We start from the raw sequence: 24,944 nt of genomic DNA, 5'->3' as shown, positions 1-24,944 counted from the left end.
TTTTAAATTCCAAAGAAACGTGAGCAGCTTTACCAAGACCCCTTTTCCCCCTTATATAGAGTCCCTCATTCCACGTTGCGGTTCTAGCTGTCTACAATGTAGATGATTGCCATTCTTAGCTACCGAGAGGAGTTTGATTGCCTAGCTGGTTACTAAGGCTGCTTATATTAGTTAAGGACCCGGAAATTCACCCCAATATTTGTATAGGTAGGAGCCTAATCTGAGCAAGCGCTCATCCCATCATTGAAATAGAGACAACGATCAATCATCTTTCCCCGCAATGAGCGTTTTGATCCCTTTGCCAGCCTTCACTTCCAGAAACGCCTGCTCGGCATCCGCGAATGCCACCACTTTCGTCACTAGCTCCTTGACGCTGATCTTCCCAGAGCCAACCAGATCCAGAGCGAGTTTATAATCGCCGCTGCTATATCTAAAGCTGCCTCTCATGTTCAACTCCTTTGTGCACGCCGCCATGATAGGAAAGCTGATCTCGTCTCGCCCCATGCCGCCTTGGACATACGTTCCGCCCGGCCGTGCAACATGGATGCCAGTATGGACGGATTGTTCAGCGCCTGACGCATCGATGACCACATCCGCACCACGGCCGAGCCCATGCTCTGACCGTAGCTTCTCTGCGTTTTCCTTTGCCGGGATCCTTTGAGGTAGAAACACCCCTGTGGCGGCATACTTCTTTGCAAATTCCAGCCTTTCTTCCTGGATGTCAACAGAGACGACCTTGGCTGCTCCAAACGCCCTTGAAGCTGCGCAGCATAGCAATCCGACTGGGCCAGCACCAAATACCACAACTGTATCGCCGGGTTTAACCTCTGCCTGGCGAGTGATGTGGACAGCAACTCCGAGTGGTTCCATCAACGCACCGTCTTTCAGATCCATGGTATCAGGTAGCTTGTAGCAAAAATCTTCTGGCAAAACATAATACTTTGCAAGAGTTCCATCGTACGGGGGAGTGGCGGCAAATACCATGTCGACACATAAGTTGTATTTCCCGTTCTTGCAGGGCTCGCATCGCCGGCAGCATATGCCAGGCTCCAAGGCCACTCTATCACCTACTTTAAGAGACTGGACGGCAGAGCCTATCTCCGCGACTATGCCGCTGGACTCATGACCGAGTACCATCGGTTCCTTCAGCACAAACGGGCCAATAGACCCATGGTCCCAGTAATGAACCTAGCAGATACCACGTATATCAGTAACGGCGTTTGGTGGCAAGTAGCAGCAGTATTAATTGGCGCATTTATAGATAGGTATGTAGTTACTTCACATCCTAAGGCATACGTAGAAAGGAAATGCCGGTCATACTCACATCACTGCCACAAATTCCCGTATACTTCACGGTAATTAGGACTTCATGAGCATCTTTCAATGCTGGTACTGGTCGGTCTTCAAACCTGACCTTCCTTACCCCGTCTAGCACAAATGAAAGATTCTAGAAGAAAGGGCCTGTTAACTAATCGTGTATTTGTTCTGGATTAACTAGTTAATCATGGCTAACCCCTCCGCCAGGATTGCTTACCTTTGGGCCATCCGCTGCCATTCTGGGGGGTTGTAACTGGTGCTCAGCAGTCTTTTGGGCAAGTATGTAACTAGTTACTAGTTAAATAGTTGGTTATAGCCTGCAGGGAAATTTAACTATATATATATATATAGCTGACACTGCTGGCATGTGGGAGTAGTAAGTAAGTGTCAACAGTCAACTATCCAATAATCCGAATGACCAGACAGATCATTAACCAGCTGGTGGACCAGGTAACAGCTGGAAGCTCTTGGTGTGATATAAATGCCATCATCATCAAAACTCTGACGTGGAGAATTGCCGGGGCTTGGGCCGAATCTGCTGACTCCGGCAGATGTAGATCCGGCTCAAAGGCCGCAGCTCGGGATGTCTAGGCTCTCTTGAAAAGTTATTACCCCTGCGAAGGTAGTTAAGAGATACATATTCTTAAATAACGGTATTCTTCAACCGGAGCTATGTTCGGAAGAATGGTCACATATGCTAGCAGTTCACATTCTAGCTAGTCTGGTTACGATAGTCAGGTAACTAATGAAACAACAAACTGCATGTCAACCAACTAGCTAGTTAACTAGGGCAGTCGGTTGAAGTAGAAATTATAATTATGCCTTAACTCACCCCGAAGCTCGTGCAAACCATACCCGTTGCTAGAAGAAAGGTAATCAATAAATGAAACGTACGCGAAAATCACTCCAGATACCGCAAAGTAAGATCGTCTACATTCCCGCTCTTTAACCCATGAATACCAATTGAGAGAGTCTCTCCGGGAACGAGGTCTACACAATTGTCATCAAAGACCACGTCCTCTGAATTCGAAAAGACAGCGAGCCCTTTCACTGGAACTTCCGCAGATAATCGAAGAAGACGCTTGTCTTCGGAAAGCGCTATCTTCGGTGTGCGTGGAACTTGGAAATCAATATATTTCAGAGGCTCTGGCCAGTTGACATAACGAGCAACTTGCCGACCATTCCGGATGAGATATGCAGCAACCACTGTTTGGGATGGCTTCCCCGAGCCTTGTACTGCTTCTTGGATTTCCAACTTCCCTAGTTCTATAGTTCGGTTCGCGGGAAATGCAGTTCCTTCTTTAATATTCTCTAAGTGTGTCTGTTGCCCACTGACGATATCCCAGGCTCGGAGCTGTACTTTTCCAGTAAAAGGTTGTAAGGTGAGGTTAGTCACCCATATTTCGACTGTAAAAGAAGCTGATCCGATACCCTCAAGTGAAGCCTGCTGGATAGACCGTTTTATCCCAACAGTAATGGGGGCCAGTTCTCTTTTAATAGCAAAGTACGCATGCTTTGGGCGTAGGTTATAATCAGCGATTGACCATGAGATCACTGGCCAGCAATCATTGAGCTGCCATACTAGAACTCCAGCGCAATTTTCCTTTCCTGGGCCTTGCCATTGACGCTTCCATAGGCGGTAAGCGGTTGACACACATTCTGCCTGCATTACTTGCGTGCAATGTAGATATTGCTCCAACGGACTAACCTGGTACCGAATATTTTCGACCAGATATGTAGCCAAGCGCCTTTCGTGGCCAACAGCCTTGTTATGATAGTCTAGAGTAAAAGAATTTGGGTATCTATCCTTGTCGTTGATACCCATTGAAAGCATGCTATCAATGGTACCTATGCTCGGGAGACCTTGCATGCCAAACTCAGACACAAAGCGACCGCTCAGCTTATCAAAGTCTTGATACCTTTCCTGTGTCCCGTGCCAGACTATTTAGTAGTGAAAGTAGAGTTAGCAAAACCTCAAGCTAGTTGGTACCCTAACTTCACATACCATTCCATTGATGAATGTCTCCAATAGTTGGGTCACTGCTGGTCTTTCCACCATAAGGGGAGCCAAAGTGATAATACGTATCGGGCGTAAGTTGCTTTGTCACATCCACTAAAAGTTTCTCATAAATATAGCGGGCAGGGAAATTAGTCTTCAGCCAGTTGCAGGGATCAGTATCAGAAGGATCATATTGCAGTTTTTCACTCTCCCTGTAGGCATAGTCTTCGTTATTACCAGCCCAAATAACAATAGACGGGTGGTGCCTCAGTCTTTTGACATTAGCCTCTGCCTCCTTTTCAACTGACTGCAGAAACTCTCTGTGGGCAGGATAGTTTCCACACGCAAACATGAAATCTTGCCAGACAAGTAGTCCGTATTCATCACATGCTTCATAAAATGCATCTTGCTCATAAATACCGCCACCCCAGACGCGAAGCATGGTCTGATTTCCATCAACTGCCATCTTGAGCCAGTCACCGTATCGTTGTGACGATACACGGGGGATAAAGCTATCAGCAGGGATCCAATTACTTCCCCCACAGAATATTGAGGTATCGTTTATTCGAAAGAGAAAAGTGGTTCCTTGGCTTCCTTCAAGGTTTCGTTGTACTAATTCAACTTTTCGCAGCCCAATCCTTTTGCAGCAAAAATCGAGGGTTTGATCCTTTCTCATCAGTTTGGCTTGCAACGAGTACAAAGGTTGGCTGCCATATCTTGCAGGATACCAAAGTTGCGGGTTTTTCAAATGTATAGTTGCCGCCGCCTTTCCGTCCTTCACTGAGGCAGATACGACAAATTGGTTTCCAGAGTCTTGCTTTTGGGTATCGAGTGATAGGCTGAAGACCACATCAGATGCATATCCTTCCACCTCAGCAGTGATTGATATTTCAGCTTCTTTCAGACTGCTCTTGAATTTGGTGGTGTAGTAGAGGTCTGCAATACGGGCAGAGTATACCTCAAGGGTAATTGGGCGCCATGGACCACATGTTAATAAGACAGGGCCCCAATCCCAACCCTACATATTTCTCAGAAGCGCACACGCAAAGGGTCAATCATGTTGACGTAAACATAATATATAGTGGCACTTACATAGTGATATTGTGCCTTTCGCACAGCAAGGCGACTCGGGTCTCCGTTCCAGCACCCCCACTGGTGCGTCGGATGCTTTTTTTGTTCCTCCTTACCTCTAATAAAAGCACTATCGAAAGTAATCTCAAGGACATTGCTTTCATCATTCGATCCACGGAGCAGCGAAGTAATGTCCACTCTCTCGGGAATGAACATGTTGTCGGTTTCGAGAATTTCTTTCCCGTTAAGATGAACGGACGCGTAGGTGTCGAGTCCATCGAATGCAAGAACGGCCTTCTCATTCTCCCCTAGCTGAGGGGCGACAAAGGCAGTTCTGTATACCCAGGCCTTTTCGCCAACCCACTGAGCCTGTTTCTCAGCGGTACCAGTGAAAGGATCTGGGATGATTCCATGGTGAATAAGGTCCAGATGGATGCAGGTAGGGAACTGCGAGACGGGAAGAAACTTGGAGGTATTCACGCATGCTTCCCTGAAGGTCCACGACTTGTCTATCGGGGAAAGTCTTCGTTGGCCCATGGCGTCTTTGATTTCTTGTGGAGGAGAAGATTGGAGATGCTGATGTTGCTCGTAGACGACGAGTGTGGAATATAGCTGGTTGGGCACTCTGATATCTAACTACCGCTCCATGTGGGAGTGGTCTCCGCTAGAGATCACCAGCCACTGGTAAAATAGCCCAGTCTGTCAGTCTCTGATTCGTGTATGACCTGTTCAAGGATGCAGCTCGTCCACCCCGCTGGACGGGAATGGAATAATCGGGAGGCTGTCTCCGTCAAGCTTCCCTGGTGACGTCGTAAAGGTCAGCTGACGGTCTATTTCTCCCAACTTTGCCATCCAAGGAATGCCAGGCTGTAATCTACCCCTAGGTCCAAATGCAGCCGTTCTATCTATATAGTTGGTGGTTTTATAGTCCACCCTCGATACTTTTTGAGGGTCAAGTTAGTTGACGAGGCAGTTAAACTCGTGAACTAACTCGTTAGTTAAAGTTAGCGTGGCCAGATGCCTTAGCTTCAAACGGTAGAAACCGAGCGCCGCTTTAAACCCTCCAAATAACTAGTTAGTTAGTTAGTCAACTAGTGATTGAGCTTCGAAGACCAAAAAAAAAAAAACGACGGAACGCAACACGATATAGCGATAAATACACCTTCCATACGCTTAAGGGCTTCAGGGGAGCTTCATATTCCCCAAGTTACGGCCCAGAGATGTTTGGCTCCCGAGTTATATCGTCGAACACTGCGCTCTTCGCCGCTCGGAGGCAGCAGGGACTTGCAGTCAACCGGTCCAGCTGGCACCGTCAATCGGTTCGCGGCATAAAAAGACAGCCAGCCAGAAACTTCGGGGGCTCTGCAAGATGTGAGCAAGAAGGAAAGAAGAGACAGGACTCCTTCAAGGGCCAATTGTATGAAAGTACGCAGCAACGACTGGACCGAGAACGGGCAGAGCTGCAACGTTTTGCGCGGATGCAAAAGCAATCTCCCCATATCCAATATACAGCAATGACCATCAGTAAGGCAGAGCTATTTTCCTACCGAGTCGCGTGGCTAAGCGCAATTGATTGGTACTTTCCGAACTGAGTCACTAATATGAATTGAATTTTCCACTGTCTAGCTGTTATTGTTACGGCTCTCGGCTGCTACTTTCTCGGTACTCTAAAGCCAGCAGAGCTTCCGGCATCCTCTACTACGCCTCTTATCGACGCCCAGCCACCCCAGCATAACGTTTCGCCCTCAAATCTACAAGCTGCTTGGGCCGATTTTGTCGAAATTGTAGGCAGAGAAAACGTGTCGACTGAACAGGGTGATCTAGATGAACATTCAGGGTCTGCATGGTCATCATACAGTGTGAGAGAAAATGAAAGGTCATTTCTTGTTGTCTTCCCTTCAACAACCGAGGAAGTTTCCCGTATCATGAAAGTCTGTCACGTCAGACTTATCCCAGTCACACCGTACTCTGGTGGAACTAGCTTGGAAGGCCACTTTTCCCCGACACCGGGAGGCGTTTGTATCGATTTCTCACGCATGAACAAGATAGTGACCCTACATAAAGATGATTTGGATGTGATTGTCCAGCCAGCCGTTGGATGGGAAGATCTGAATGAAGAGCTGGCGAGGGATGGCCTATATTTTCCAGTTGATCCCGGCCCAGGAGCCATGATTGGTGGAATGGTTGGAACGGGCTGCTCAGGGACCAATGCCTACAGATATGGGACAATGAGAGAGTGGGTTGTCTCTCTGACAATAGTGCTTGCGGATGGAACAATCATTAAGACAAGGCAGCGGCCCCGGAAGTCCAGTGCAGGATACGACCTTACGAAGCTCTTCATCGGCAGTGAAGGCACGCTGGGCTTGGTTACAGAAGCAACCTTGAAGGTAACAGTCAAGCCAAAAAATGAAAGTGTAGCCGTTGCGTCTTTTCCGTCAATCCATCGGGCTGCCGAATGTGTAGCAAAGATCGTCGGGGAGGGCGTGGAACTTGCCGGCCTTGAAATATTGGACGATGTCCAAATGAAATGTATCAATGACAGCAAAACCACACGTCGCACTTGGAGTGAAGCACCTACTCTGTTCCTGAAGTTTACAGGAACAGAAACCGGTATTAAGGAGCAGATAAACATCGTCCAGAGCCTGGCTAAAAGTGCCGAAAGCCAGTCGTTCGAGTTCGCTCGCGGGAAAGATGAGATGGCCGAGCTATGGAGTGCCCGAAAGGCGGCTTTGTGGAGTGTTATGGCAAAGAAGCGGGAAAATGACCGAGTCTGGACCACGGATGTAGCTGTGCCTATCAGCAAACTCCCTGATATTATCGAGCAGACCAAGAAAGATATTGTGGACAACGGCCTCTTGGCTGGGATCTGTGGCCATGTCGGGGATGGCAACTTTCACGGTAAGTACCACAGTCAGGCCTCGTCGTGTTTGTTCTGATCTAACACGGTATATCTTAGCCATCCTGCTTTTCAACGACAGTGAGCGTGCTATCGCCGAAGGAATTGTTCACCGCATGGTGAAGCGAGCTATCGAGATGGAGGGCACGGTCAGTGGTGAGCATGGTGTTGGACTTGTCAAGCGAGACTATCTCGACCACGAACTCGGTGAATCAACCGTGGATACAATGAGAAAGGTGAGGATGGCCCATGTCCAATTCCTATTTCCCACTACTTGCTAACCTAATATATAAACCAATAGATAAAACAAGCCCTAGACCCTCTTGGACTTCTTAACTGCAACAAAGTCGTTCGGGTAGAGCTGCCAGGGCATGGAGACGCAAAGAGCTGATAAAATTGGTAGCATGTACCCCTTTTGAGACCCCGATATGTATGAATAGAACTACTTTTGCACTAGTCACAGTCTTGCAGCAACGAATTGTAGCCACATAAGAGTCTGCGAGCCAGTGACAGACAGCTCTAGCCTTGTCGATAGCAACTTAGCTCACCCGACTAGCTAGGTATCTAGCTGAATGCCCGTTGGATAACTATCGGCCCCGACCTGCCGCCAGCCCTCTTTAGGACTCCGCGCCCGACACCGTCTGACTCACAGACTTCGATGCGGCTCAACACCACGTGTATAAAGGAACGACAACATTCCAACATCTTGAGTGAGCACGACCAACACGCCCTCATCGGTGCAGACATTCATGCATCGACCTGCCTGCCTGTCTCTCTATAATCCATACATCCTTTTGGTTGCCCTTCTGCTTGACGTGCTTTCGGCTTAGTTAAATAAGATTTGTCCATCACCTCGGCAGCCAAAATGGAGGGGCAGAAAACCAAGACAACGTCCATGGACTCCAGCTTCCCAGTCTTGTTGCCTGAGGACCCTACCCTTCATCTGGAGCCTGCGGAGTTCAGAAAGCGAATTTTTGCTTCTGTTGCAAAGGAGGCCAAGGGGAAAGAGAATTCAAAAACAACCGACTCTAATTCAGCCCTTTTTGCGCAGACGGTGCCGAAGGCTACCGAGGCTATTTCCGCTGCTCAGTCCAGCCACGACTCCAGCGGAAACGCCTTTGTGGACGCTCTTGTCCAAGAAGCCAGAAATCCTGGAACTCAAAAGGTTTCACTCGAAGAGCTAGAGGCAAAAAATTTGGCTCACACGGACAATGCTGGCGTTACCCACGCTTCTACAGAATCGCACTTGGTCGATCTGTTCCATACCCTAGACGGGGAGCCAAATGAGGAGAAGCTGGCCATTCTAGAGCCTCTACTGGAGAAGGCATGGGCAGATGATGCCTTGGTTACTCTAAAGATTATTTGGAACTGTCGTAGCATCCATCTGGGCAAGGGGGAACGATCGATGTTCTACGTCGCCCTTGGCTGGTTGAAAAATAACCACCCGCAGACTCTTTTGACTAACTTACCCTGGATTACCCGCGGTGTCATCGAGAAAGTACCTCAAAAGGAGAGCAAAGAGAATTAGACCCCAGTGGTTATTGAGAACCAAACGCTCGGAGTCGATGACTATGAGGTTGTCCATGGTGTCTCACATGGCTATTGGAAGGACCTTCTCAACCTTCTGGCACTATCCGCTAATGATCAACTCGGAATGAAAAACCCCGAATCAGTTTTGAAGAATCGAACCAAAGCTCCTCAAGAAACCCTGGAAAAGCTCGATATAGAACTGCCATTAAGAGCGAAAAAGATTAAGGTCTCGGCTATGGATGTCAATGAGAAACGCGCCTATTTAGAAATTCCGCGAGAGGACAGAATGAAAGAAACCCATAAGATCATCTCAGTGCAGAGAGAAGCCTCGAAAAAGAGAAAACGCGCCCGGGAAACAAGTCATCATGAGAAGCTTTGGAAGAAATTTGAGAGTGATTCGTTCCATCGAGCTCTACACAATACTATTGCTCGCATGTTTGCGGACCAGCTCAGGAAGGATAAAATACTCCTGGAAGGGGGATCAAAGCAGCAGATGAAGGAGATCAGCCTCTGCGCCAAATGGGCACCATCTCTTGAGCGATTCCATGATAAACAAACCTTAATTGCAACGACTATTGCCGAGCTTTTGTTCCCTGCTGAGGATATCAAGAAAGAAGGTGATACCAGGGAGACATATCTGAAAAGGGCACGAGAACAATACAGAGCCTCCTTCCTGTCCCCTCTACGGAAAGCACTTCAAGTGGTTGAGCGTGACATATCGGCAAACAATTTCACGAACCTCAAGTATGCTCAAGTGCCGTCCCTTGCCATGGACCTATATAAGAAACTCTTCGCAAAGAAAGACCATGACAATTTTTTGAAGTATTTGCTTGACGTTCAGGCTGGCAAACAAACTATATCAGGAAGTGTTCTCATGCCTGGGCCATTGGTTCACCAATGGATCCACTCTCGAAACGATGAAATTGCCAGGCTAACTCTGAATTCTCAATGGGAAACACTCATTCAGCGCATAAAGGATAGCGGCTCATTATCCGATTCTATTGCTGTTTGTGATGTCAGCGGCTCGATGATGAGCTTACCTGTGAATGGCGCTACCATGTATGAAAATGCCATAGGACTGAGCCTTGTCCTCTCAACTGTGACAAAGGCACCATTCGGGGGCAAGATGATCACCTTTTCAGAAAGCCCGCGTATCGTGACGATAAACAAGGATGGGAACAAGAGCTCCTTTGTGGAACAGGTTGACAAGGTGCAGAATATGCCAGCGGGTTTTAATACAGACTTCCTCGCCGTATTCACGAAAGCTATCCTTCCGCTTGCCATCAAGAACGAAGTCAAACCTGAGGATATGGTTAAACGGGTTTTTGTTTTCAGTGACATGCAGTTTGATGAGGCGCGAGGTAACAGTGACCCATGGGCAACACATTATCAAATTATTGAAAAAGAGTATAAGGCGGCAGGATACGAAGTGCCAGAGTTAATTTTCTGGGACCTCTCTCAGAGGAAAACCGGGTCCGCCCCAGTCACCCAGGATATACCTGGCACAGCTCTAGTAGGCGGGCAGAGCCAGGCAATGTTAAAAGTGTTTTTGGAAGGAGGTTCATTTGACGATGGCGAGGCGGAAGAGGAGGACGAAGTGGAGGGTGAAGGGGAAGGCAGTGACGGATTTGAAGTCATTCAAAAGAAAAAGAAGGCTATCACTCCCCTTTCTCTCGTCATGAAGGCTATCAAGCACCAAGCGTATGATATGCTTAAAGTGGTTGATTAGAAGCTTGGCTATTGTTATTTTTATACCATCATGACTTTTCGTCTCGATTTGACGTAACAAGCGACATCCCATGACTAACCATAGTTTTAACGAAGGATATGAATGCAGCATAAAATAATATATTTTTCTTTTCATTTTCCATTCTTTGTTTGTTTATAATAAGGGGGAGAACATTTAGCTACATAGCAAGTAATTTAGCAAGTAGTTACAATGTATGTTTCTGTAGCTGTTCCGTATAAGAACTTAGCGTTGACACTCAAGAACGACGACGTCCATGGTGCTTGTGATGACGGCGGCGTCTCTCATCATCATCATCGTCGTCGTCATCGTCGTCGTCGTCACTGTCTTTTTTATAGCGTCTCTCGTATCCGTCGTCGCGACCATGATCTCTCTCTCGACTGCTGCGGCGGCGCTCGTCTGTTCCATAATGGGAGCTTTCATAATTTCGCGATCCACGACCATAATCGTCGTCATCTCTGCGGGAATATCTAGACTGTTCCTCGTAGCGGCCAGACGAATACTGATGCTCCCTTTGAGATGCCCTTGAGCCCTGGTCGTCATAGCGGCTTGCAGAGTAACCGTGCTCTCGCTGAGAATGTTTGCTCTCTCGGTCTCCATAACGGTCAGAAGAGCCAGAGTATTCTTGAGCCTCGCCGTAGTACTCGCTAGCTAACCCTCCAGGTCTACTAGATTGATCATGCCTAGCTTCATAGGTCCTAAAGAACGAAAACTGATCAGTATGTGCGCCATAAAGAACTTAGTGTATCAATAGAAAAACCTTTGCTCGCCATAATCCTCTCGTCTAGTATTCCCGCCGCCATAGTCTTGGCCGTATCTTGTCTCCGATGGCTGATTATACCTGCCAGATTGACCATAACCAGATTGACGGCCCTCATATCCAGATTGTTCATATCTAGATTGCTGGTGTCCTCCTTGTTCGTAGCCTCCTTGCTGATGTCCTCCTCCATATTGGTATCCCCCTTGTTCATATCCCCCCGCTTCTTGCTGCTGGTATCTAGAAGGTTGCTGATATCCCCCAGACTGATGGTGGCTGGGTTGATCATGCTTTTGATGATGCCCGCCATGACTACCATAGTCCTGACGACCATGGTTGTTTTTAGAATGATCTTCCTCAAGGGCCTGCCCAAGGGCACCTGCAAGACCACCCACCAACCCACCAATTGCACCTCCGCCAACGGCTTCTTCTGCAAGCTTGCTTAATTCGTTTGCCTGGCGTCCTCGACCGTAACCACCACTGGCACCATGCCCGTGAGGCTTTTTAGACAGCTTTAGAGGCACACCACTTCCATGGCCACAGTCATGGACACCTGGTTTATGGTTCTCTCCTTTCATAACCCCCTCTCGACTTAATTGTCTTCTGACCCCATCATCGCCCTTTTCTTGCCACCATTCTTCAACTGCACCGAACATCATTCGACGGACATCTGCAGCTCCATCATCGCCGAAATCTCGGTGAGCGGGGTGATGGAAAACACCGGTAATGATCCTGTTTAATGTGCGGCTCGCATCAACATTCGTATCATCCCAGCACTCCATTATCTGAGGGACAACCCATTTAACTACTTCCTGAGCAATCTTACCCGCCGGTTCGTTCAGCAGGTTGGAGAAATGATCCTTTGACAACATAGAGTGAGTAGGATCACTTGCGTCATCGTCATTGAAGATATTGAGCTGTTCCTTCTTGCTGCTTTGGATAATTTCGGAAGAGCCAGTTTCCAACTCTGCTTTCACTTGATTGATGATTGGTAATACGTAGGGAGCAAGGACACTAAAAACGAAAACGTTAATCTGTTCTTGAATCTGCTCAATCAACTCTGGAAGAACGGGAATGTTTTCAATGGCTTTGTTGATTGACTTTAGGATGTTGTCGTGCCATTCTAGAACAGGGTATATCTGTCGGGTAACATCTTGAAGGTAGCGAGTCCACTCTTCAGGTTCGTGTGGTGTAATATTTTCTTGCTGTGCCTGGGCTTGTGCATTGCTCTGGAATTCGTCCATCTTTCCTGACTCGTTTCCACCGATAATGCCTGAAGGAATTTTAGCTAATAGCTCTTGGAGGAAGCTTTTAGTATTGCTTTGGTTTTGAGTTTCCTCAATAGCACCCTCGAGGCATTGAATCTCAGATTGTGTTGTTTTGTCAGAGAATTCTCCCATGACTGAGTGAAGAAAGTCCACTCCGCCAAAAGTTCCAGTAACAATTGGATAAACATCGTGCCGACACCCAGGAAGCTGGATCATAGTATTGCGACCAACATGGGGAAATACGTCTCGTTCACCCATCTCAATCAGACTCAATTCCGTATAGTTTGAATGAGCGGCGTAGTCCTCCAAGCAGTGTAGGCCGGTACCCAGCAAGCGAAGAGCTTCGTAGAGATCTGCCTTTTTACCTGAACGCGCATACTGTCTACCGAGCTCGATGCAGTCTCCAAGAACTCTCCTAACTAGACCAGCCGAGGTATCAATTCCGATGTCCTCAGTAGCAATGTAGTGTTTCAGACCTATTAAATATCAGTCAACTCCATAATGGCCTAATTAGGAAAGCTAGTCTTATCCGTACCAGTTCGTTCATCAACAGATAGTTCCCGTCGTTTATCCACCGGTCCGCGTAGACGAGGGTCATAACGCCTTGCATCGGCCCCATCGGCGTATCCTAGCGGATTATCAATGTGCTCAGTGGGTTGGTAGCATCCAAGACGGTCAGTAGTGACTTCGAACTCGTCAACACCATATCTTGATGGAACGATCATTGTCAGTTAAGAGGTATATTTACGTGTCTAACAATGAAACAACAAACATACCCAAAGGTTAAAAAGCCCAGAATCCAGATGAGGATACGAACGGCCTCAGCACTGACGTGTTTTACAGAACCAACATCCACAGCCTGACTGTAGTCTCGAAGCCAGTTACCGAAGTAGACGTGCATCACATCCATCTTGGAAAACTTTCGGCCACCAGCAGCGCGAGCCATGTACAAAGTCAACAGGACATCTTCGATATCTCCGTGACGGAAGTTGACACCCTCGATTTTTGAGATGGAGGCAATGTTACCGGCTCCAAACGCAGCTGTCGGACTCGCAAAGACAAGGAAAAGAAGGGCAGTGGTGAGAATCAGCGGGCTGAGAGAAGTAGAAGAAGCCATGAGGGGCACTCTGCGGCTGTGTCGGTGTCTCTCTGTCTGGGGATCTATGGAAGGGTCTCACTGTCAGCTGTCGGTCTACCCAGTGTCTTTGTAGTGCTAAGATGCTGAGAGGCTAGTAGGGAGTTTCTGTAACCAGAATAATATATAAAACTAGGTAGCTGTCAAGCCGAACATGCGGGGGGAGGGGTGAGCAGGTCAAGCCAACCTAGAGGAGAACGAGTCGACCGCTGTCGAATAACTAGTAGACCGTCTTGAATTTTAACGAGTGTTGGTGCCTGGCGAACCCGTGGTCCTCTGCAGCGATGGTGAGATATCCTTGCCCCTAGAGGTCTTGTTCCAGGAAATAGAAGAAGTAAACATTCACTTCAGGCGTTTTGAGAATGTTTTCTTTGCCCCGCGAAACATAATGGAGCTTCGTTGCCGAGATCACGTTGTCGCGGACCCATGAACACGATCGAGACAGAGACCTGGGAACTAACTACAAGGGAAGGCTATGAGGAAAGATTTAGTGGATAGATATACTTAGCTTCAACGCAGCAGCACGATAAAGGTCGCCTCGAGTCCCTTCATGCGCTCAAGATATGCGTTGAGCTCGGTATCGTCACTAATAACTACTGGATGCTGCTGGCTACGGCTACGGTCGGCCGTATCAATGCCTTCAATTTTCACTACCTCCTGTGCATTCTTGATTCGGGATAAGATGGTGCTGCGCAATTCAGCTACAGACGGAACTGTGAGCTTATCAATCCACGGATCGGGGTCTTCGAGACACGGTGCAGAAGACTGTGGGTGTATGTGGAAGTACAAGGGCCTCGGGTTCACTGGAGCGTGAAGGCTCGGGTCAATGTAACTGAGAGCATGCGAGACGGCAGTGACAGTGGCTGTGACAGGCTCGTGGTTTGAGTCCGCTGTCCGGGAAGAAGGGCCGTCTGTGGCGGCTTGGAGTAGAGAAGGATTGACCTGTGTATCATCCACTTCGCCAGGCGGAACGGTAGGCGCACTCGCAAGAGCTTCAGATGCAAGTGTACTGATGCGGTTCGGGATGCAAGTGACTGTAGACCTGGATGATGTTGACGTTGGAGGCGGTTCCTGACTAGACGATGGCTTTGGCGTACTGGCTCCGGGATGCGGTCTCTTTCGGGAGGAATCACGTTTGATCTGGTCATCTCGGAGTCTTTTCATCACGTCTCGACAAAGCACCTCGACGGCCTTAAGTCTCGTTGCATGTTCAATATCTGTGGCGGGGGAGTTCAGGATATGCTGAAGGAGTTCGGATTCTCGGATCCACCGGTCCTTTAACTCCATCCACTGTTCATTGCCGGCTTCAAGCTTGCTGGTGATATGGCTCGCCTTGAGCACCTCGTAAAATGCGTTTCTAACCTGCCTGCTTTCCTCAGGGTTTATCCCGAGTGCATTTTTGGCCTCTGCAATTGTCATTCGTCGTTCCAGGGTGCGCATCCGTTTGGTAACGTCAGTGCAAACGACGTCAAGGGCTAAAGCTTTTGCATCGAGGAGGACGGGCTCACCCCAGAATACTGCCTGTAGGTGCGTGGACTCATTGATAAGCCTATCCTTCGCCATTTGCCATTTCTCAGGCCCGGCAAGGGTTTTCTTGATAAATCCGGCCTCCTCGCATATACGCTGGAATGCCTCCCGGACTCCACGATAACTGTCGTTATCCAGGCTCAGATACTTCTTGCTCTGGTCTATTGTCGTCTCTGATGGAAAGCGAGGAGGACCGGGAGGGTCTGGTGGTAGTCCTGCCCATTCACGAGTCCGCCTTCGACGTCTCTTGGTAGCCCATCTTTCCTCGCTTTCAGCTTTCAACTTCTCTAGTCTCTCCTTGCGCTTAGCAGCAACGTTCTCTGGCACATCGGAGGCAGCATGAAGGGCATCGGCATTGGTACTGGTACCGATACCACCACCCACACCGTCAGGTCGTTCTAGCATCTCTTTGCTACCATCTGTTGCTGCTACCTGCTTGTGTGCGTCTCTCTGAAGCCGTATCAGTTCATTCTCTAGCTGCTGTGCCTCATCGCCGGGAGCTGGTGAATCTGGGCCTGTTTCAGAAGTAGTAGTAGCGACAGTGGCAGGTCTCATGCCATTGGGAACCCGTAGTAGCCACCTATATTTGGCCCGTACTCTCATGACTTCGCGTTCCTTGACTTCGTATCCTTCTTCATTGAGAATGCGAATCATATCGCGCTGCGACGTATTGTTCTCCCATAGCTGCTTGATGCGCGCTACAAGCTCTGCTCTTTTATAGGCCGGATTCTGCTTTGAAGGAAATCCCCAGCGCTTGAACTGGGTCTGGAACGCTCGTTTACTACCAGCCTGTCAGCATAACTCTGCGTATCATTGAAATTTTACAGCAATCAGCCTCACCTCGGGGAGAACTGGTGGAATGCCCGCATGTACTCGATAATGTCCTCCAGCGGCTTCTTCTCCTCAATGTACATCCTGTAACAAATATCTCTCTTACCCTCCCAATCATACACCATTGTGGCGACTCGACGCCGGCGCCGGCGCCCTCCCTTGCGCCAGTTCTCGTCCTTAATATGCCCTCGCTCTGCCACTGTCCTCCTGCCCCCCTATCTCCCTGTCTTCCTGTTTCTCTGTCTCCCGGTTTGTCACTGGCTGGGCTGGTCGGGATGTGCAAAAAAAGCTGCGCTTTGCGGCAATCTCGTACGCCGTATGCAAATTCTGGTCTTCGACGCTCACCGTAGTTGGGATTATGTAATATACCGTGTGAATTCGACGATCACGGATGACGTCATCCCGGCGCTTATTTTTACTTGTCAAAATACACAAAAGCCTAAGTCAACATCGGCGAGATATAGAGAGGAGGAAAGATGGAGAAGAGCCAATTGATTCACTTGAAAGTGTCGACAGTATCGGAGGGAAAACGCCAGCAAGGCCCGCTATACATGCTCATACTTGACGAAACAAACAAAACACCAACGTAAGCGAGTAAAAATAGGGCAGGCCGCAAAAAAAAAAAGACACTCGGAATATGCAAGGAACAAAATCAGGGCTCGAATGCTGCTGGATCTCACCACCCTCATGGGAGATATCAAGAGGTGAGAGCAAAATGAAACAAAACAACGGGGAAGCAAGCGCCATCCAGGGACTGGTTGGGACGAAGCTCTGTGTGTTGAGCGCTGGTTGCTACTGATGCGCTTAGCAAGGGAGAGGGGCCATGGAACAAGGCAACAAGGAACAAACAGTAGAGGATAAGGGGCAAAAAACGAGGCTGAAACGAGCAAAATGTGCAAAAAACGATATCGTTTCCTTAGACCAAGCCCGTCCGGCAGACCCAGCTCTCAAAGTCATCTCATGAAAAGTAAAAACAAAAAGAACCACTAACAAGGTCGTCTCGGTGCGTTGCGGCGTTTGCATTTGTGAAAATGCTCTAGTTAGCCTACTTTCTTCAGCTTTTTTCCTATCTTGAATATCTTAGTGCGTAGCCAAGTGAGGAAGAGAACCCAGGCGCTCTTTGGGCTCTTTGGTTTCCATGTGATCTTAGTGGTGTCGTCAGCGGCATAAGAAGAAGTCGAGTTCTTCCTGCGGCTGTCTTTCTCACTCAGCTTTGAAGACCGGCGCAAGGTAAAGTCAGAGATGGACCGCCTTCCACCCGTGTAACTGTTGTATGAGTTTTCCCGCTCCAGCCGACGGAGACGGCGCTGCTCCTTATCGAGGGCTTTGGAATTCTGTTCATCACGTTTCCTATTTTTGGCGGCCTCCCTGTCCTCGAAGGCCTGACGAGCTGCCTGCACGGCTATGGCGCGGGCGGCGGGATCTACAGTGCTGGGGCGGCGGGATCTCGACCGCAATCCGAATTCTAATGAGTTCCTGGAGAGAGGGGCCGTGTCCCGGGGAGAAGGGCTGTTGTTGTTGTTGATGATGTTATTGTTATAATTATTGTTGAAGACACGACCGAAGGAAGTAGAGCGGGCCTTTGTAGGCGGGTGAGTAGTAGTAGTAGTCTCACTTTCTATTTGGATAGAACTCCGAGGTTCGTTGTAGATGCTGGGAGAAGGAGAGCCAGGGAAGAGGTCCTGGCTGGTGGGAACAGGGTCGTCAAAGTCTGTCACACGCTGTATGCCCTCAAGGTGCGAGTCGGTGCTGGCAGTGGCAGAGATCTGATTTGATAGTCCCAGCGGTGGCGTGTAAGGACGGGGAGTCTGGCGCATGGGATGGACATACTGGCCACCGGGCCGAGGAAGACTTCCGAACGAGAGTTGGGATGCACCGCTGGCCGAACGGTAGTGACGGGCGACGCCGAGAGAGCCAGTTGTAGAGCAGTCGTCGGCACCGCGGTCCCTGCCGCCCAGGCTGTTGTATATTCCCAGGCCGTTGTTCTCGCTGAGGGAGACAGACAGATCTATGCCGGTACCGGAACGTTTTCGGTGGGGGATACCTATCCTGCCGAGGGACGACATGGTCTGAGAGGACGAGTCTGAGCAGCGAGAGAGCTTGCGAGCACCGTATCCGTGTGCATGGGTCTTGTATTGAGGGCGTTGAGGCAGCGACGAGTCGAGGCGTGTGGAGGATGAAGCAGCTAAGACAGCACCGCCATGCGAGCAGGACGAAGTAGCAGAAGAGACAGCAGCGCCGCCCGGGACGTCGACGTCATCGTGGTCGCAGGCAAACTGTGGAAAGGCGGCTGGTTCCTGTGGTTTACTATGGCAACGAATATTAAGCGAAAAAGGTTCGAATGTCAGCGATAACAGACTTCGGCAGGTGAAGATGGACGACGGGATATAACAACAGGAGAGAGAGACGGGGAGACGGAGAGACGGAGGGGAAAGACAGAGAGAGCGACGGAGCGCAAACGAACCTTGCCACGACTCCTACAGCGGCCGCCTTCCTGAGCCTTGTCATTATCTGGCTGGAGACGAGAGGCTCGACGGGTTCAGCTATGGGGACCTTCGTTCTCATCGACTGCGGCCGTCCTGGCTGAGCGTTGCTGGCTGGGCTGTCTGTCTCGCGGTCTCCCGAGCGATGCAGCGCCCCGGACAGCGGCAGTGCGATCACTCAGCCGGGTCCAGTGGCTATAATGGGTGTCTATGGTATGAAACAAGCATGTTCAAGTCGTCTTCGGCAGTGATATATATGTGTGGTTGGGCGTGTTGTTGGGGCCGTCGTTGTGGCCGTGGGCGCCCGGGGCTTAACTCGTTACTCTAGGTAGTTAGATACAAACAACGACAAGCCCGGTGCAACAGCAACGAGAGAGAGAGAGAGAGAAGACCGCCTCTTCGACAGGCTGGCGGGCTCTGACAGGTGTCACAGGAGGAGACAGAGAGGAGGCAGAGAGGAGACAGCGAGGGTGGAGGAAGCGAAGCGGCGGAGAGAAAAGGCCGGCGTGATCAGTTCGACATAACTACTGTACAATCCGTGTCGCCCGCCTGGGTGTGTTTGGGATCCTCTCGCGGTGCCGAGGAGGGTTTTCTTCATGGTAGTTAACTCGCTCCTACGACGACGAAGGACACGGACTGGCAGGCTCAACTACTACTAGTTATACACAGCTAATTAGATGTATGCAGCCGACGACGGGTCTCACATGCGGCCTGCTCTGGGTGGCGCCTCTCCCCCCTCCCGCCGAGGAATCGCATTTCTGCGCCTTGCATGCAGAGCAGGCTGGACGGGCCACCCACAGGACGAGCAGCGGACGACGCAGAAGGGAATCAGAGCGACGGAACTGCTCCTCGCTTTCTCCCTTGCTAGCTGGCTATCGTACAGGCCGGAGGGGGAACGTAACTAAAGGATGTACTGTAACTCGCTACATGTCAGCCAGTGGATGCCCGGCAACGACACAGCAGACGGCCGGACAGCAGGCCGGGCAGGCCGGGGACCCAAGTCGGAGATGCATCCCAAGGGCAGGGAGAAGAGGCCTGGAACCCACTGCCGTCGCCACAGCGGCAGGGCTGGCCTCTGGACAGACATCGACTATACTTAGTTGTACACCTAACACATTAACTACTCGACTCAGGCAGGCCAGGAGAGGACACGGACAGCCCTATGAATCAGACAGACAGGTGGGCGGCTTCGAGAAAGCGACTGCTGGCCACTCGCGGTACACCCTCTGCTGCGTCTGGCCTCGCAGGAAAGGGGCTGTTCACTGCATCCCGGAAGAAGAAAAGAAAGACAGCGGCATTGACTACTTTATATACTGAAAGCACTTATATCTATAGTCGGATGGCTATGTACAGAGCGGCTACTTGGTCGATCCATAACCAACGGTTGACTTACAGAGTCACCCGGAAGACAAGCACCTGGGTGTCGACGTTGAAGCCGGACTTGTCTGCGTACTTGAACTTGCCGAAGTTCAGATGGCCTGGTTCATGGTCAGTCAGTCGGTATAATTAAATAAGTCACCCGAAGGCAGAAGAGAAGAAGAGAAGAAGACGTACCGTCCTGGGTGATGTAGTCGTTGTCGCTAAAGGAGATCAAAAAGTACTCATTCTTGCCGTCGTCCTCAAACTCCTTGGACGGATCGACTGGGACAAGGGCAAGGCTCTCCCACTTCTCGTTTAGTAGATGCTCGTCCTGCGCGCCGCCGTTGTGCAGCCGGAACTTGCCCAGCTCGGAGTTGAGGTTGTAGTCTACGAACGAGCAGTAGTCCAGCGGGTTGATGCCGTCGTCCAGCACGCCTTCGCTCGAGGCAATCGAGCCGTCCGCCTTGTCGTTGCTCTTCGACTTGATGTCCGTTGTCTGGGCCGACTTGGAGATGATGTCGGCATGGCGGTAGACGGACTCGGTGTACTCGGCCGCCCGGCCTGCGTTGCTGTCTCGGGACAGAATGAGAAAATCGCCCGTTGGTAGATAGTGGATCTCGGACTGCGAGGCCGTGATGGTCACCTTGCTTGGATCTTGCTCGTGCGGGTCGACAAAGGTCGCCAGCGTCACCACGTACTCGTGGGTGTACTTGGGCGTGGTTCCGGAGATGTCATACTCCAGCATGCGGGCCTGCTTTCTGTACCGTTTCTTCGGGCCGCCGTCGTTGTTCAGCGCAGACTGGAGTAGCACGTACAGCGTCTTACCGTCTCGCGAGATGGCCAGTCCTTCGAAGCCCTGGTTGTTGTTGCGTCCTGTCTCGGGGTCCTCTGGGTCCGTCTGGCGATCAGGCTCGTAGATTGGAGGGGAGGCGGCGCTGAAGCTGACCTTGCCGTTTCGACGGGGGATGTACGCATCTGGAGGCTGGATGGCCTGCAGCATGCGGCCTTCCCGCGAGAACTTGTACACATAGGGGCCATACTCGTCAGAGACCCAGAATGCACCGTCGTTGCCAATCACAATGCCCTCGGAGTCCAACGAGATGCGTCGTCCGCCTGCGCCGCTGCCGCCGAATCCATCTCCAGGGTAAGTAGCCACTGGCATTCCGGGGAAGCCTGGGTAGCTGATGTTGCCAGAGAAGTCAGCATCCAGCCCGGTCATCGGAGTGCCGTCTGGACCTGTCAGCAGCAGCGTGTCCAGGAGCTTGATCTCAAGATTGGGGTCGGATGGGTTGGAGACGGTGGCACTGGGTGCCAGAGTCAGCTTCAGGCTGAGCTTCTGGATACGGCTCTGCACGTTCAGCGTGCCCTGCGTGTTCCTGTAGTTTTTCGTTAGCCAATAACTATGTTCTTATTCTTTCCGTAGTACTTTTGTTGACGTACCAGCCGCGGTCGGGGATAGCCCAGGCAATACCCTCATAGGTACCATCTGAGTTCTTCTTCCACGATGCCTGCTCAATAGCGATAGAGCTTCCAAAACCCCCAAGGGTATCTCCGTACTTGTCAACAGCATTCGATGGGACAGTGCCGTATCCAACGAGGCCGTTGTACTGGTATGTATGTGAACCACACTTGGTCTGCTTGACAATGGGTAAAGACGTCTCCGAGCGATGGCCTTTCTTTGGCAAGCCATTGACCGTAGTGGCCAACAGGCCGGAGACAGCGCACAGCGAATATATCAACGATGACACCATGATGATGGACACGACACAGCTTGTTCCTCAATTGAGTAGTAGCTGTCTATGGCAGGTTCATCGTCCGGGGAAGACGAGCTCGTCGTTATATATTTGGCCAGCCGCTTCCGATCTGCCTTGAGCAGGACAGCAAGCAAGCGAGCTCTCAAGCTCTCGCCCGCCAATAATAATAGTGAATGCGATCGATCTCCCCTCCTCCTCGGCCCTGATCGTCGACCCATGCTGGCTGCCGGTGCTGCCGCCTCGCACAGTGGCAAGGCTCCTCACGACTCCGGCGGCAGCGCAAGGACCAGACAAGCATTTTGCCCTTAAGCTAGCGAGTCAGCGGCCGAAGATGGGACCCGACTGTGCTTGTCCGAGGCGTTTTTATAAAGCCAGAATGTCGACAGCGAGCAAGGTGGATAATCCGGGGATGCCTTGATGCAGGTCGTGCGATGCTTGACAAGCGCCATTGGGCCGACTCGTTAACTAGTTAACTCACCTCACCAAAGACCGTCCGTCCCCAGGGAGAGTGAAAAAAAGAAAAGAAAAGAAAAGGGGAGCGACTTCAAAGCCGAAGCCCCGTCTTTTGTTTCTTATACATATATGCACGTAACATTCAATAAGAACTACTCCGTATTCTCTGTGGATTGTTTGTGGTCTCCTGCGGTTTTGGACTGGGGTGAGCCGCGGTTGCTGGCTCCTCAACAAGTAGTTAACTAACTAGTTAACGGATAACGAGTGTAGTTCAACCGGGGTCAACTAAGTCACTAACTTGGAGAACCATTGCTTTTTGGATATTATTGGGCTGTTTTGTCTGACTGACCGGTAAACTAGATACAAAGCTGTCTGTGTGGTAGAAGCAAGGTCAGGGCCATCATACCACTGGCTATTTATCAAGATTAGGAGATTAATCTCTGGCCTATTCCCAGGTAGTTGGAACTTGCGGGAACTGCTTTGCGCTGAGCCCCAGATCTTCGAAAACTTTATCGCTGTCTATATTACCATTGAATTAATTTTAAGCAGTTTGTTAGCAGGCCTTGCAAGGGAAAACGATATATTCAAACAAACACAAAGAAAATCCAACGTTCTAGGGAGCAAGGTCGGGCAGACCCCTGCAAAATCTATGACTAGGGAACAAGGGTAAGCTTACCGTTCAGCGCTTCAGCACGTATTTCATCCTCACCCTCAAGATGCTCGAGTTCCTCACCTGCATCCTCCTGTCCCGGGGCTTTTTCTTCGGTCTTACCTCCCTTGCCCAGGTGGCCTTGCGCTTCGCCTAGCATCATAAACTGTGCATTCGGATAATCAATGAATTTCGGTTTAAGAGGAACCCAGCGGAGGTCGCGGAAGTCATCTATCACACTGCAAGAAGAAATCATAAAAAAAAAAAAAAAAAGAGAGCAAGGCGTCAGATTTATCTATGCAATGAGCAGCGAGGAGAAACGAGCGTGGACTGACCTTTGTGGATAGTCTGGGGGCTTTGGCAGCCTTGCACTGGATGGGCCAGGGTACTTGGGATTCTTCGAGGCCACAATGAAAGAGCCTTTCTCTCTTAAACCAAAATCTTTCTGAACCTGGGATAACTCAGTTGGTATTGTCAAAATATACGCCAAGTGTGAGGTTCTCGTGGTCGAAGTGAGTGCATAAACGCCTTCGGCTAACGGGGTAGCAGTAGGCGAAAATCGCGTGCCTTTCGTCTTGGTCTCATATTCTTCACCCAAAAACGATTCTTTCAGGGTCTTCAGATCGACCCCAGCTTTCTCAACGAACCCCATGTACTTCTCATGGCTTGACGTGGGAACCGTCTTCTTAGGCAACAAGAGAAGTCGACAGTTGTTTTCATCCCCGGCAAGCCCGGCACTAAGGTTAGCTCCAATGGGCTGAGGGCGGAGAACAATAAAGGTACGGGCAACTTCGTCGACACCTTTTGGTTCTTCAACGCCAACTTTACCCCGAAAGAAGAAATATATGATCCCCTCCTCCATAATGTTGGATGGTATACTCTCGCCCCGGGGACTTTCTGGTTTTGTGTCCTTGGCAGCTTTTGATTTCTTATTCCCATAAATATCAGAGGGTTTCATCTCACTGGATTCTTCAGCCTCCTCGTCTTTCACATATGCATGATGAGCCTGTGGTCTCTCAGCTTCAGATTTCGTTGGCTCATTTTGCATTGTGGTATCCTTCGTAGGCTCCTGTTTTATTACTCCTTCATCTGCGGATGTCTTGATCTCATCCTTGGTATGCTTCTCTCGCTTTGGTTCCGGAATATCTTTCTTAGACGAAGCCTTGCGCTTTTGGCCTGCTTCGGTCGATTTCCTCCTGCCCTGTTGTGCATTTTCATGCAGGGCTTCATTTGCCTTTGCTGCTGCATGTCGGGTAGAGGTGCGAGTTGCCATTGCGGGACTGTGGAGGGAAATTAGGCGATATCGGGCAATTAACTAGGAAGAATACGCCCAACTTGAAGATATTTGTGATCAATTGAACTGCTTGGACTGCTTGGACGAATTTAATGGCTCTGCGACGGCTGCCTCTTCCTTGACGTCATACCCACCTAGGGTACACCTGGGCACCTGGCAGTTTAGTTACATATCACGTGCTGGCCAACTTGTTGATGGTCACTGAATATAGTCGGAGGCAAAGCAGTAGAAGTCTATTTCATGCCATTAATGCTGTTCAGTCATCAGCTGGATAGCCTTTGGGTTGCAGATATAGCTCTTGGGCGTCCTGGGTACTGGGAAAATCTGTCATTAAGTCGAGACTTGATCTGGTGTTTGGTGTTGGCCAATAGCAAGGGCTTAAGATCCCTGAGGCGTACGGTTATCATGGTAACGCTGACATCTAGAATTTTGAGTACTCTGTATCGCGATCTATAACCAGCGCTATTGATCAAGCACAGCCAATTTTGGTACTTAGGAGGTGTTATTGTCGGCCCAGTCAAAAGGACAGATGGACAACGGCAAGGGGGCCCGAAACCTCGAGCACCACACAGCCAAGCAGCCCATACTGTTGTTTATGGGCTGGAGGGTCACTAAAACCAGGCGTATCCAGCGCCTAAACATGATACCAAATTGTAACTCAAGGCATCGTCCCGCCGTCGTTGGTGGAGGTTGATGAAAAGGAGATGCGGCAACCAATAAGAGCCGAGGATCTTGTCGCTTGTAATTACATAAGCAGAGTCCGCCTCAAACCACAAAGTGTCCACGTACAGAAAGACGCAAAGCAACCAACAGCAAAAGGCAAGCTTGTCATCTACTACTACAACAAGCCTTTCTGCCGTGCCTGCTCCTACGG

At 50.0% G+C, this 24,944-nt stretch overlaps 9 protein-coding genes across 9 annotated transcripts; 2 read left to right on the top strand and 7 right to left on the bottom strand.

Moving 5' to 3' along the window:
- Window positions 1-261: 261 nt before the first annotated feature.
- Window positions 262-984, bottom strand: TRV_03145 (sorbitol/xylitol dehydrogenase, putative; the record flags this gene model as incomplete). Its single annotated transcript, XM_003022717.1, has 1 exon — window positions 262-984. One exon carries the CDS (start codon window positions 982-984, stop codon window positions 262-264), a length of 723 nt encoding a protein of 240 aa, XP_003022763.1.
- A 1,234-nt stretch (window positions 985-2,218) lies between these two features.
- Window positions 2,219-4,924, bottom strand: TRV_03144 (beta-mannosidase, putative; the record flags this gene model as incomplete). Its single annotated transcript, XM_003022716.1, has 3 exons — window positions 2,219-3,258; window positions 3,323-4,334; window positions 4,409-4,924. The coding sequence occupies 3 exons, from the start codon at window positions 4,922-4,924 to the stop codon at window positions 2,219-2,221; spliced, it is 2,568 nt and encodes an 855-aa protein (XP_003022762.1).
- A 683-nt stretch (window positions 4,925-5,607) lies between these two features.
- TRV_03143 (D-lactate dehydrogenase (cytochrome), putative) lies at window positions 5,608-7,564 on the top strand (the record flags this gene model as incomplete). The annotated part of the gene is made up of 3 exons (XM_003022715.1): window positions 5,608-5,911; window positions 6,014-7,285; window positions 7,344-7,564. The coding sequence occupies 3 exons, from the start codon at window positions 5,608-5,610 to the stop codon at window positions 7,562-7,564; spliced, it is 1,797 nt and encodes a 598-aa protein (XP_003022761.1).
- A 584-nt stretch (window positions 7,565-8,148) lies between these two features.
- Window positions 8,149-10,542, top strand: TRV_03142 (uncharacterized protein; the record flags this gene model as incomplete). The annotated part of the gene is made up of 2 exons (XM_003022714.1): window positions 8,149-8,781; window positions 8,812-10,542. The coding sequence occupies 2 exons, from the start codon at window positions 8,149-8,151 to the stop codon at window positions 10,540-10,542; spliced, it is 2,364 nt and encodes a 787-aa protein (XP_003022760.1).
- Window positions 10,543-10,798: 256 nt separating this feature from the next.
- On the bottom strand, window positions 10,799-13,702 carry TRV_03141 (uncharacterized protein; the record flags this gene model as incomplete). The annotated part of the gene is made up of 5 exons (XM_003022713.1): window positions 10,799-11,211; window positions 11,402-11,629; window positions 11,721-13,061; window positions 13,121-13,293; window positions 13,362-13,702. 5 exons carry the CDS (start codon window positions 13,700-13,702, stop codon window positions 10,799-10,801), a joined length of 2,496 nt encoding a protein of 831 aa, XP_003022759.1.
- Window positions 13,703-14,230: 528 nt separating this feature from the next.
- TRV_03140 (uncharacterized protein) lies at window positions 14,231-16,161 on the bottom strand (the record flags this gene model as incomplete). Its single annotated transcript, XM_003022712.1, has 2 exons — window positions 14,231-15,959; window positions 16,088-16,161. The coding sequence occupies 2 exons, from the start codon at window positions 16,159-16,161 to the stop codon at window positions 14,231-14,233; spliced, it is 1,803 nt and encodes a 600-aa protein (XP_003022758.1).
- A 957-nt stretch (window positions 16,162-17,118) lies between these two features.
- On the bottom strand, window positions 17,119-18,586 carry TRV_03139 (uncharacterized protein; the record flags this gene model as incomplete). Its single annotated transcript, XM_003022711.1, has 2 exons — window positions 17,119-18,385; window positions 18,543-18,586. The coding sequence occupies 2 exons, from the start codon at window positions 18,584-18,586 to the stop codon at window positions 17,119-17,121; spliced, it is 1,311 nt and encodes a 436-aa protein (XP_003022757.1).
- A 1,364-nt stretch (window positions 18,587-19,950) lies between these two features.
- Window positions 19,951-21,671, bottom strand: TRV_03138 (uncharacterized protein; the record flags this gene model as incomplete). The annotated part of the gene is made up of 3 exons (XM_003022710.1): window positions 19,951-20,039; window positions 20,116-21,296; window positions 21,361-21,671. 3 exons carry the CDS (start codon window positions 21,669-21,671, stop codon window positions 19,951-19,953), a joined length of 1,581 nt encoding a protein of 526 aa, XP_003022756.1.
- Window positions 21,672-22,572: 901 nt separating this feature from the next.
- TRV_03137 (uncharacterized protein) lies at window positions 22,573-24,049 on the bottom strand (the record flags this gene model as incomplete). Its single annotated transcript, XM_003022709.1, has 3 exons — window positions 22,573-22,646; window positions 22,804-23,015; window positions 23,112-24,049. 3 exons carry the CDS (start codon window positions 24,047-24,049, stop codon window positions 22,573-22,575), a joined length of 1,224 nt encoding a protein of 407 aa, XP_003022755.1.
- Window positions 24,050-24,944: the final 895 nt, after the last annotated feature.

Source organism: Trichophyton verrucosum (assembly GCF_000151505.1).
Source record: "Trichophyton verrucosum HKI 0517 chromosome Unknown contig00264_1.f1.exp, whole genome shotgun sequence".
Classification (NCBI taxonomy): domain Eukaryota; kingdom Fungi; phylum Ascomycota; class Eurotiomycetes; order Onygenales; family Arthrodermataceae; genus Trichophyton; species Trichophyton verrucosum.
The sequence above is the reverse complement of the archived record's forward strand: the minus strand, read 5'-3'. Positions and strand labels throughout refer to the sequence as shown.